At 41.5% G+C, this 13,558-nt stretch overlaps 1 protein-coding gene across 1 annotated transcript in view; it reads right to left on the bottom strand.

Moving 5' to 3' along the window:
- The window catches only part of LOC115111625 (5-hydroxytryptamine receptor 2A), a 35,338-nt gene extending 24,009 nt beyond the window's left edge, over positions 1–11,329 (bottom strand). Inside the window, exon 1 of the mRNA XM_029637884.2 lies at positions 9,782–11,329. Coding sequence (XP_029493744.1) covers positions 9,782–10,265 — 484 coding nt within the window. The 5' untranslated portion in view covers positions 10,266–11,329. The remainder of the gene's footprint in view (positions 1–9,781) is intronic.
- Between the last annotated feature and the right edge of the window lie 2,229 nt (positions 11,330–13,558).

Raw genomic sequence — 13,558 nt, 5'->3', positions numbered from 1 at the left:
TACTAAGGCTCTTGTAAGTTTGTTTCTGTATATTCTGTTTATGTCTCTCTTGTTGTCTTTCTTGATTTAATTGTTTAATTTCAAATGCTTTATTGGCATGAATGCAAGATACAATTTTGTTGTTGAATTTAAACAAATCTAACTTGGTTATAGAGTGATATGAATGTTGTAGAATGTACTAGAGTGACTGAGAGTCACATACATCATTTCATAGCCCCGTGGCCACTGACCTTGACACGAACACAAAGCAACAAAACACAATAACCAATGAGAAAATGTAGGAAAGAATACAGTGGATAGGAGCAGACAGTTGAGGTGTAAAGGCAGATTGCAGGGATCGGACCAAAACGCAGCTTGGTAAGTGTCCATATAGTTTATTATAAAACATAAACTGAACACTAAGAAATACACAACAATAAATGTGAACAATAACGAAAACCAAACCCAAACAGTCCCGTGTGGTGACAAACACAGACACGGAAACAAACACCCACAAACCAACAGTGAAACCCAGGCTACCTAAATATGGTTCTCAATCAGGGACAACTATAAACAGCTGCCGCTGATTGAGAACCATATCAGGCCAAACACAGAAATAGAAAAAACATAGAAACACAAACATAGACTGCCCACCCCAACTCACGCCCTGACCATACTAAATAAAGACAAAACAAAGGAAAATAAAGGTCAGAACGTGACAGGAGGTAGTCGTCTCTTTCTGTCTGTCCATGTCTGTCTCTCGCTCTGTTTCTCAATGTGTCTATTGCGCTGTCTCTCCTTCTGTCTCTAATTCACTCATTTCCTCTGAGACCTTTGACTTTTGCTGCAGTTTGGTGTTTCAGGTAACGTCAGCAGTCATCCTGGGTATTCTGACTGGGCTTGAATCCCAGTTCATTTGGAAACATCGGATTAGCTTCACCACAACACCTGTAGTTACAATCTATACCCTCACACATGTCAGAGAAATGTCCAAATAGAAGGAAAGACACCAGTCTTTCTACATTATTTACACATTCTACAATTCCACATAATATTCAGAGAATGAAGCTGACAAGTACAGTCCATCTACTGTGTGCCATACTATTTATGTCATAAAGTGTTCTGCATTCATTTTCACCCAACCAAAGACAATTTTTCAGTCATCAGTAACTGATGTTTGGTCCACAGGTTCATAGGTTGGATAACTGAGATTTCTTAATGACGACTCTGAGAGTACAATGCAGTATATGCCACACTTGCACACCTCACACAGTGAGGCCAATAGTTACAACGCTTGAGTCAATGGATGAGAGTCATGGCAACTAGCCATTTGGATTTAAATTGGGGTTCATCATCACCCTGGTAACAGCATTTATGTATGACGTGTTCCCAAATTGTCTATCACCGTGGATACAGTGTTCATTACTGATATCCTGTATTATTCTGGGGTTCAATAGCAGTATTTTTTGTGTTTGATACCAGGTTCTTAAAAGCCAATACTGACTCTCTGTGTGTGTGTGTGTGTGTGTGTGCGTGCGTGCGTGCGTGCGTGCGTGCGTGCGTGCGTGCGTGCGTGCGTGCGTGCGTGCGCGGTGCATGCATGTGTACAATCTGTCATGGTTGATGCCCCCATTCCTGGTCTTGACGTTGGTGTAATAGGGTTTTATAACTAGTTAGAGGAGGACTGGAAGCAGTCAGAGACTCCAAAAATAAACACAGAGCCGTATAAATAAATACATCCCCCAATCCACTACCTCTGCCTCTAACTGCAGCATTTACACAGTAAAGCACTGGTGGGCTCCAGTAGGTAGAATTTGAAACACGGGGCCTGTACCAATAATACAGACGCATAAACAGTGGATCAGAAACAAACTATCAAATATCCATGACTATGACATCATGTACCAAAGAACCCCAAATGAGGGTAGTTATGTAGCTCAAATAACGGTGGGAGGATAAGCAAGAAAAGATGTTCGCCTCTCTTGATCTCTCCATTTCTCTTTCTCGGGTCTAAATCCTTTCTCAAACTGCCCCTGTATCAAACACCTATACACTCAGTCAGCCTCCTCTTCTCTCTGTCTCTCTCGTTCTCTCCCTTTCTCTCTCTCTCGCTTGTCCCTCTCTAGTCCCGTTTATACCTGGTGCTAACATGTGTCCTTTGTCCTGATCTTGTCTACATTCTAATTTTGCCCACATTTCCAAAAATGTGTTTACGCGTGGTATTACCGTGTGTCTGTTATCTGTCCACTGTGTCTGCATTGTGAACAGGTTTCCTGGTCCCTTATGCAAATTATTTCACAGCTATTTTTTCAAAATAATATTTATTTATTTATTGTAAGACACATTGATGTTCTCGGTCAATGGTACCACCTGCCAATGATTTTAGAGGGCAAAGTAATGATGATTTAAATAGTTTCTCTATCCCAATATGTCGACACTTGTAAGATATCCAGACACATTGTGTGTCTGACTATCTCCAGAGGTGGGCAGGATGATCTGATCACAATCAGATCACAATGTGTCTTTTGATTGTCTACACCTTTCTAAAAATGTGGGCATATTCAGAATGTGGACAAGATCAGGACAAAGGATGCAAGTTAAAACCGGGTATAAACAGGGCTTCTGTCTCTTCCCTCTGTCTCTCTCTCTCGTTCAGATGTTTCTCTCCCAGTCCCTCCCTTGATTGAAGCATCAGGAACTCTATCATTCCCATCTCTTGTCTTTTGCCCTAGAAACCAATTTGTTTATTTTCCTCCTCTTGTATCTCTCCGTCTGTGATTTACCTGAGGGGTATACTACAAAGCAGCATCGATGAGTTAGCCAGCTAACTTCGATAAACAACCAGAAACGTACATACTGTATGTGTTTTTAGTTGTTAAGTAGACCATGCCCATTTGAAGTTTATATCTTTAAAAAAAAGTATATATATTTAGGCAAGTTAACAGGCTAACTCCTTGATCCTGCATTGTTGTATACCCCTCTTTTGCCCTGCTAACACATCTGGTTCTCTGAGAGCAGATAATGACAAGGCTTTGTTTTGTGTTTGGTTGTGTCTCAGAGGAAGCTGCTGAGACTCAGTCTTTCCTTCATTTTTTTGTCCTTTAGCAGACACTCTTATCCAGAGCGACTTAAAGGAGCAATTAAGTGCCTTGCTCAAGGGCACATCAACAGATTTTTCACCTAGTCAGCTTTAGGATTCAAACCAGTGACATTTCGGTTACTGGCCCAACGATCTTAACCGCTAGGCTACTTGCCACCCTAATCCTCATGCTGGCTGCTCTTTTGAATCTTGTTTTGCTGCTGCTGGCTTGACCTGAAATTTCCCCCGTGTCTGGCTAAACGTCTGAGCACAAACCAACTTTTCTCCCTAACCACAAAACCACTCATCTCTCTCTCTCTCTCTCTCTTGTTCTCTCTCTCTCCCTCTCTAGTCCATCACCCAGGGGATTAGGTCTATTTTTACCAAGGGGGTAATCTTCTATAAAGACAGTCTAAAGAGCGAGGGTCAAAGGATTTTACGGGGTTATATGAAACACATTTCCCCTTAGTTAAGCATTAGTCATAACCCACTGGGCAAAAAATGGTTGAATCAACGTTGTTTCCACGTAATTTCATCCCCAGAAAATCTATGCGATGACGTTGAATCAACATGGAAAACTAATTGGATTTGCAAAAAATAAACATAAGGGTATTTCGTCTTTTTTCAACTAACTTTAACCTGAATTAAATGTTTTGATTTCACATGAAAATCAACTTAAAGTCAAACTAAACTAAATGGTAAACTGATATGTTCCCAGTAGGAAGACAATGATTCATTCTCTATGTCATGATCTAGACAACACCAAGAAACTAGAGCACACTTACTGCATCGGCAACAGAACATGGCATACCTGCCTGTCAAAAATGTCTGTCTTCAAAAACACAAACTCTGAAAAGAGGTCTCTGTTTTTCTCTGTCATGCACCCCTCTAAGAGCGAAACAGTGCATGAGCGTAAGCAAAACAAAGCAAAGGAAAGGAGAGCAATTAAAGCCATGAAAGTGGTGGAGGTGGGAGACACAGACCAGGTATCAGGATCCTGACATAACCGAGAAGAGAGAGAGACAAATCAATAAAGAGATTAAATCATTTCCTTATTTCCAGAGGGCAGTAGAGCTAAATGAGTGGCGAGGCTGAAGAAAGGTGCTGTCTTCCTAACAGTCCCACAGGACAGGACTGGAGGGTCTGGCTAACCTCCATTAAGACCATAACAGAGTACTCTGTTCTCATGAACATCCAGACGTCGCCTTTGGTGACTACTCAGCCCAGTTAAAAGTGTCTATAAAACAGAGTGATTGATTATAACTCAGTGGACCATGAAGGCCTTAATCTCGCAAGCCTTCTAAGAATGGCTGTCAGCTGAGACTATTCATGTTCATCTTCTACCCTACCTTGAATCAGAGCCCTATGGGGCTGTAATCTGGTGTCACATCACCGAAAGGCAGACAATTAATAAACCCTCACATAATCTATAGCAATGGCAAGCTAATAAATTATTGGTTGACTCTGGACACTGTTCAAAGGGTAAAACCTAATTTATATGCATTCATAAGAATCAAGACATCTAATCCCCAACATCATGTAATAGACAGACAGGCCTGTAATACAGTTGTTGTTCTCTCTGTAATGAAAAGATTCTCTGTTTGCTCAGTCTTTTCATGTGCCAGATGAATCCAATCCACTGTGGGCAATTTAGCGACAAAGTAGCAACACAAGAAAATAATGACAAAGTATCTGACGAGTTTCTGTTGGCATCCCAACGTTTAATGAGTACTTTTGTCTGCTTATTAAAGGGGAACATCTAATAAGCAGCAGAGGTCGTACTTTTCACAGAAGCACACTTCCTTCAGACTCATTTACTACACTCCTCATTTTCATGCAAATGAGGTCTCTACTTAGGGCTTAAAGCTCCTTATAAAAGCAGACTTGTGACATTTACACATTTAGAAAGGCACGGCGAGGGACTTAGGAAACAACAGACTGTCTAACTCCAATCCCTGGAGAAGCTGGGAAAGAAAGAGAGAGAGAGAGATCTATTCAGAGAGAGTCAGCACTCTATTCAGAGTCCTCTCCACTCCATGTTTCAGGTGAAAAAAATGTTGGTGACATTCATTACTTGCACAAAGCATTGTGGGTATGTGGTATGTTCACCAGACCAGATGGGGTTGGAGGCTTCTAGTAAGGGGACCATAAATCAAAATACAAAGCCATATAGGCAAATATCTGACAGCTTCCACTGTACATGTCTATCCAGCTTCCAGAGTAAAGATCGCTCTAAGGGATGATCGCAATGTAGCCCATATTCAGTAACAATCCCAGTAATTGGTACTTTCAATGCTACCAGATTATTAGATACACCCGTCTAGAACAGGGCCAGACCCGGCCTAGCCTCCAAAATAGCCTGAATTCTTTCGGAGCATTCTACACAATGTCGGAACCGTTCCACAGTTGCTGCAGATTGGACGGCGGTACATAGGTGCTTCCGAGTGGCGCAGTGGTCTAAGACACTGTATTTCAGTGCTAGCGGCATCAATTCCAGGCTGTAACACAACCAGCTGTGATTGGGAGTCCCATAAGGCAGTGCACAATTGTCCCAGCTTCTTCCGGGTTAGGGTTTGGCCGGGGTAGGCAGTCATTGTAAATAACAATATGTTCTTAAATGACTTGCCAAGTTAAATAAAGGGGGAAAAAATTACTTAACATTCATGCTGTGAACAGCCAGTTCCATCTCATGTCAAATATGTTCTATTGGGTTTAGGTCTGGGGACTGTGCAGGCCAATCAAGTAAACTGAACTCGCTGTCAGGTTCCAGGTGATGGTTTTCCACTCATCAATTGTCCAGTGTTGGTGATCGCGTGTCCACTGGAGCCGCTTCTTCTTGTTTTGAACTGATAGTAGTGGAACCCTGCGTGGTCATCTGCTGCAATATAGCCAATCTGTGATAAGGATCAACAAGTTGCGCATTCCGAGATGCCTTTCTGCACACCATTGTTGTTCTGTTTGTGGACCGCCTGTGAACTTACAAGATTCTTGCCATTCTTCTTTGACCTTTCTCATCAACTAGCTATTTTCGCCCACAGGACTGCCGCTGACGGGATGTTTTTTGTTTGTCGCACCTTTCTCGGCAAACCCTAGAGACTGTTGTGCGTGAAAAGCCCAGGAGGGCAGATGTTTCTGAGATACTGGATCCGGTGCTCCTGGCACCGGCGCTCATACTGTACCACGCTCAAAGTTGCTTAGGTCACTTGTTATGGCCATGCTAACGTTCAATAGAACAGTAACAAGATGCCTGTCTGTCTACTTTATATAACAAGCCACAGCCATGTGACTCACTGCCTGTAGGAGCGATACATTTTTGTGAACAGGTTGGTGTCGGTAATAAACTAGCCGGTGTATATAACATATATATATATATAACCAAAATATCAACACATTGCAAAACCACAACCACAAAATGTATTGAATTGAAATTCTCCAAATATTTCTCTGCTTCTTTTTGAGCCACTTGTGAAAAAACAAACAGCTGGAGTTTCCACGCATGACTTAATCATTCTAACAATTTTAATAATAATGTTAAACAACCAACTAATTCTGTACAACACAACAATGAAGAATGTCAGCTCCAGCATACATTGATAATAATAAGATTTTGGGAGATTGTTAGACTTCAGTGCAGCTTTCGATATCATTGATCATAACACATTGCTGAAAAAACATGTTATGGATTAACCATCCTCTGCCTTAACCATCCTCTGCCTTATCAACAGTCAAATAAATAACTGACACCTTTAACCTCACTAGGGTATGTGGGATGCTAGCGTCCCACCTGGCCAACATCCAGTGAAATTGCAGAGCGCCAAATTCAAATACAGAAATAGTCATTATACAAATTCAGAAAACATGCAAGTATTTTACATAGGTTTAAAGATGAACTTCTTGTGAATCCAACCACGGTGTCAGATTTTTAAAAGGATTTACGGCGACAGCATACCGTACGAATATCTGAGAACATTGCCCAGCAGACAAATCATTACAAACAGTAACCAGCCAAGTAGAAGAGTTACACAAGTCAGAAATAGAGATAAAATTAATCACTTACCTTTGATGATCTTCATATGGTTGCACTCAGAAGACATTAATTTACTCAATAAATGTTTGTTTTGTTCGATAAAGTCTCTCTTTATATCCAAAAACCTCCATTTTGTTTGTGCGTTTTCTTCAGTAATCGACAGGCTCAAACGCAGTCACAACAGGCAATCCAAATTGTATCCGTAAAGTTCATGGAAACATGTCAAACGATGTTTATATTCAATCCTCAGGTTGTTTTAAGCCTAAATAATCGATAATATTTCAACCGGACAATAACGTCGTCAATATAAAAGGTAAACAAGAAAGGCACTCTCTCGGTCGCGCGCATGAAAAAGCTCTGTGACACTGCAGGGTCCACTCAGAATACAAGCCTGAAACAATTTCTAAAGACTGTTGACATCTAGTGGAAGGCATAGGAGCTGCAATTTGAGTCCTAAGTCAATGGATACTGTAATGGCATTGAATAGAAAACTACAAAACAAAAATAAATCCTACTTCCTGGATGGATTTTTCTCAGGTTTTTGCCTGCCAAATCAGTTCTGTTATACTCACAGACACTATTTTAACAGTTTTTTAAAATCCAAATCTACCAATTTTATGCATATCCTATCTTCTGGGCCTGAGTGGCAGGCAGTTTAATTTGGGCACGCTTTTCATCCAAAATTCTGAATGCTGTCCCCTACCCTAGAGAAGTTAACGTAGAGCTCCAGTCAGTTTTAGATTGAGTAACTAGAAATAGGCTGGTGCTAAATATCTCAAAAACTAAAAGCATTATTTTTGGGACAAATCACTCAATCAAACCTAAACCTCATCTGGATCTATAATTGAATAATGTGGCGATTGAGCAAGTTGAGGAGTCTAAACTGCTGGCTGTTACCCTAGATAGCAAGTTATCATGGTCAAAACATATAGACTCAATGGTTACTAAAATAGGAAAGAGGACTGCTTTCTTGACATCTTAGTCAACCAAACAGTTTTTTTAGGCAAGAAAAACATACGCAAATTGCAGTTTGTCCAGAAGAGAGCAGCATGCATTGCATTTAGATGTACACGGAAGGTGAATGTCAATGACATGCATTTCAATCTCTCCTGGTTCAAAGTTGAGGAGAGATTTACTGCATCACTGTTGGTCTTTGTGCGAGGTGTTGACGGTATCTGTTCAAGCAGTTGGCACACAGTTCGGACACTCATCAAACAACATGTGCAACCAGAAGTCTCTTCACAGTCCCCAGTTCCAGAACAGAGGCTGGGAAGCAAACAGTATTAAATAGAGCCATGACCAAATGGAACTCTCTGCCACCCCAGGTAACTCAAGCTAGTAATACAAACCAGATTCAATAACCAGATAAAAGAAAACCTCGTGGCACAACAGGGACTGTGAAGAGACACACAGACATTGTTTCCTGTTTGGACCCCAGAAAGAGAAGCGCCTGCCTCGGCAGCAGCTAATTTGGGATCCTAATAAATATGAAATACATAGTAAATACTACTATAAATAAATGAAGAGTTTCATTCCAAAACACTATATATCCATTTTCAGAAATGTAGGTAAATGAGCTTTTATTGTTTAAATAAATTATGAAAGAGATTGGTGTGTTTTTTTCACTATCTAATCATTGTATGGGGTTGTTCAATGACAGACATATTTATTTAAAATCTATCACTTGATGGTTATATTTCAGAGACAAATAATCAGCTATTTCTTTTCAAAATGCTATATGCCTCACTCAGAGAAATAAGTAGTACTGCTAGGTTTTACACAGTCAAATGTAACAAATAATTACATTTTTATTAAAGAACTGTACATATGATACATTTGTGACATCAATATTTAATAAAAAATATATATAATAACTCAATACAGTAATAGGAGATCTGTATGTAAAACATTTACATTTGACATTTTAGTCAACTAGCAGATGCTCTTATCTAGAGCGACTTACAGTACCTTTACAGTACCTGCATTCTTCTTAAGATAGCTAGGTTAGACAACCAAATCCTGATCTATAATTGAATAATGTGGCGATTGAGCAAGTTGAGGAGTCTAAACTGCTGGCTGTTACCCTAGATAGCAAGTTATCATGGTCAAAACATATAGACTCAATGGTTACTAAAATATATATAATAACTCAATACAGTAATAGGAGATCTGTATGTAAAACATTTACATTTGACATTTTAGGTTAGACAACCAAATCCTGTACAGTCAAATTGTCACACCCTGACCATAGTTTGCTTTGTATGTGTCTATGTTTTGTTTGGTCAGGGTGTGATCTGAGTGGGCATTCTATGTTGGATGTCTAGTTTGTCTGTTTCTGTGTTTGGGCCTGATATGGTTCTCAATCAGAGGCAGGTGTTAGTCATTGTCTCTGATTGGGAACCATATTTAGGTAGCCTGTTTTGTATTGGGTTTTGTGGGTAATTGTCTATGTTAGTTGCTTGTGTCAGCACAGGTCTCATTTATAGCTTCACGGTCGTTATTATGAATACAAAATCTGAGAACAGTAACGTAAATGTCAAATATACAAAACACACTCTTGTTTATAGACTTTAAGTATTATGATGTCATTCTCTGTTTTCTGTTTTTTTGTACGTCTTTACGTGTGCAAGCCACAGACAAATGTAAATGTTTAACCAAACAATGAGACAAAGTTTTGAACTTGAGCTGGAACTCACCATAGAGAATTGTCACCATGGAGATGGGCATGACCAGGATGCCCAGCAGCATGTCGGCGACAGCCAGCGACATCAGGAAGTAGTTGGTGGCGTTCTGGAGCTTCTTCTCCAGAGACACTGCGATGATGACCAGGATGTTACCCGTCACTGTAACGGCAATGACCACCAGGATCAGCAAAGCAGCCCAGTTCTTGTCCACTGCTTTCATCCCCTTCACACACTGCGATGATGCCAGAATCCTTGCTTCATCACTGTAAACCTTGCCGCTATGCGTCCAGTTGCCTGGCGGAAAGTCATGCACATTGCCGCCATCATTCCCGTTACACCCATTTGAAAAATTCCTGCTTTCATTTCCTAGAAGTCTCTCTGGACCGTTAGGCCAAGGGTCAGGGTCGGGGTCAAAGGACGGAAGCGTTATGGCTCTGACGGCAGAAGAGATCAACTCCGATACGTTCCCATGCAGGTTCATTATGTCAGTCGCCATACACCTCCAGCACGTCCCTTACAATGGCACACTAACTCTTACAAGTCTGTTACGTGGTGAGAGAGGAGCAGAGAGGGATAGGTCTGGTCCTTAAGAGTCTCCACATGCTCAGAGCTCAAAGTCAACCCTCATAACGTCTGTCAGTGTTAAACTACATGTGGGATTAAGTCAGAGAAGGCTGTCCATGGGTACAGACTTCACCTCGGTTCATTCTTCAAGTAGTCGTAGCTAATGACGGACGGAAACGGAGAGCAACAATAACTTAGCAAAAAAAAACGAACAATAGAGAGCTCTATGACATTCGCTCTGTTCCAAGTATTCCAAACCAGAGGGCAAATACCCTAAGCACGATATCTCACATTCAATCCTTTTCTCAGGTCCACATTATTACCTGTTGATCAAAGAGGTTGAATCCATTTGAAATCAGGAAAGTATAATGATAAGAATGTGCTCAACTCCAGTGTGCCAGTTTGGACAGAAGGTATCCACACTGTCAGAAGGCAGCGATCGCTCGGTTTAAACCTGACATCGTCATTTCAATGGAGAAGATGAGACAGGAGGTATGTGTTTGTCAGAAAATTCTCAGGTGTCTCTGCTGCGCTCGCTAGGAACTGCACCTGTGTGTGTCAGTGCTATGGAGATGGATCAACAGCATAATGAGTGACGACAGGTGTCACAGACACTCTTCCTCCCTTTCTAACTGTCACACACACACTTCCAGCCAGGTCCGCCCTCTGTGCTGGGAAGGTGGTGAGTTTCGCCGGATGTGATGGATGGAAAATGGTGGTTTGGGAAAAACAGTCACACTGAAAACATTCCTCTACCTTTATTCCGTTTCTCCTTTTTTTCTTCCATATTCCTTCAGTCCTTTAGTCCAGCCTCTACAGAGCCGATATCGTTTTGATTCCTCTTTGACAAAAGACAGGGTCTTCAGGTCCCCTGATTATTAGAAAGTCCCCTACAGCTTTACACCTCACCTCAGCCACCAGTCACTGAGCAATACTCCACTGTGTGCCGTTTCTTCTCCCTCACACACACACTCACATGCTCTCTCTCTGCCTGCCTGCCTCCTCTCTCTCTCTCTCTCTCTCTCTCTCTCTCTCTCTCTCTCTCTCTCTCTCTCTCCCTGCCTCTTGTTCGCTCTCCCTGCCTCTCTCTCTCTCCCTGCCTCTTGTTCGCTCTCCCTACCTCACTCTCTCTCTCCCTGCCTCTCGCTCTCCCTGCCTCACTCTCTCTGTTCTGCTCCCCTCTCCATGCATCTCTCTCTCTCTTCCTGGTTCACTCACTCTCTCTCGGTCTCCCTCTCTTTCTCTCTCTCTCTGTCACTCTCACACAGGGCAGGCTTTCTGTACTGTATTTCAGGCAGCTCTCCCTCCTGGCACATTCCAGGGTAGGTCTTCAGTTTACACACAGTAGCTTTAGGAGTTGTTCTGTGAGAGCTCATAAAGGTATTGCTTCGCAGTGAGAAATCAGTTGAATCCAGGCAGCATAGTGTGCATACAGGGGTCTTTCTGAGCAGTGTCTGTGCCAAGTACCACAGAGCAAGAGAGCACCCTGTTGTGCCCACCGAAGGACCACCTCATTCCTCCCACTCTTGGATCTCTCACATACTGTAACGGACATCGAAATGGGTAGATCAAGGCGCAGCATGATTTGGGTTCATCATAATTTATTTGAATGTGAACCAGCAACAAAAACAATAAAGAGAAACAAACAAACGAACGTACAGACTTATGGGACTCCCAATCACTGCTGGTTGTGATACAGCCTGGATTCAAACAAGGGTGTCTGTAGTGACACATCAAGCACTGAGATGCAGTGCCTTAGACCGCTGTGCCACTCAGGAGCCCATATTCATTGAGAATATGAAGTGACAGCTGGAACCACATATAGGGTGATCACATATAAAATACCCAAATAACGGGATGATTTCGCCGGACATTCATGACATTATATGATCTACCAAGACATTGATTCAGTTTTGATCTAACTTGACTAAATTAGCACCATTGTAAGAAGTGGCAGCACTACACCTCTACTCCCACTGCGCTGAACTAGCTAATTGAAGGTTACCTAGCCTACTCTTTTGCCTCGCACAAAATTTGGCGATGCAGACAAGAGAAACCACAAGTGTGGCTGTTTAATGAAAATCTGGGAATATGTGGCTAAGGAAGCATTTTTGGTTGGTGTCTGGGAATGTAAAACAGTTATGAAGGGAAGTTAGACTTTTTAAACAAGATTGAGTGAAGTAGCAGCAAATATGTTGAATGGGCAACTAACGAGCAAGTTCGACGAAAGAACCTTATTTTTCAATCTAATATGGCTATTTACTTACTTTTGTAGCTCTTTGTCAGAAGCACACATTTTGTAAGTAGTTAGGCCTAAATGTCCTCTCCAAGTGTTTAGCTGGAATTTAGCCCGGAAGGATTTGAGAAATGTTGTTGGTTGACAATAGGCCTATGACATTGGCCTAGGTCTCGTCTTGCACTGCGCAGAATATTAGATCTCAACAGCGATTGGATTGTTTAACATCATCAGTACCACATCCTTATGATATATCTAAGCACAACATGACCGCAAGAGACAGGTTGGAATGTCTGACTGAAATATGTGACAAATCAGCCTTTTGTTTTTACAAATTAGTGGTGTTTTTTGGATTATGTGTGTATTCTTTTGTATTGCTACTGTAGGTATTACTACACTGTTGGAGTTAGAAACACAAACATTCCATTGCACTTGCGATAGCATCTGAAAATCTGCGTATGCGACCAATAAATATTGATTTGATTGGATTTGTTTGAATTTGTTGATAAAATGCTGGACAGTATTGTTTGGTTGCGGGACAAAAGGAAAAATGCAGGACTGTCCGGGGCAATGTGGTCACCCTAACCACATAACAGAGATGACTCGGCTAGTTTGTTTGCGCTTTCAATTAGCTATATGCTAATTTGTGTAGCAAAGCGCTACACTGCAGCGGTGTTGACTGAATAAGTCAACATTAATTAGAGCTGAAAAAACCCTGATGTAAGCAGAGGCTGCTGCCTGGCAAAGATAGCTGCCTACATTTATACACACACACACACAACACACACACAGGCACACAGACACAAACATACACAGCCCCCCACACACAAAACACACTGTAGTGATAAAACGAGGCAGTTACAGACACATTATATTACCACTCTGACAGTCAGACGCACTCAAAACACTGTTAACATAACAAGACTATTGAATGCTTCTGCAGGAAGAGCATAAATTATACAAATCATACACAGCTGCTGTTCTTTTCC

This window comes from Oncorhynchus nerka, linkage group LG3 (genome assembly GCF_034236695.1).
Source record: "Oncorhynchus nerka isolate Pitt River linkage group LG3, Oner_Uvic_2.0, whole genome shotgun sequence".
In the NCBI taxonomy this organism is placed as follows: domain Eukaryota; kingdom Metazoa; phylum Chordata; class Actinopteri; order Salmoniformes; family Salmonidae; genus Oncorhynchus; species Oncorhynchus nerka.
The sequence above is the reverse complement of the archived record's forward strand: the minus strand, read 5'-3'. Positions and strand labels throughout refer to the sequence as shown.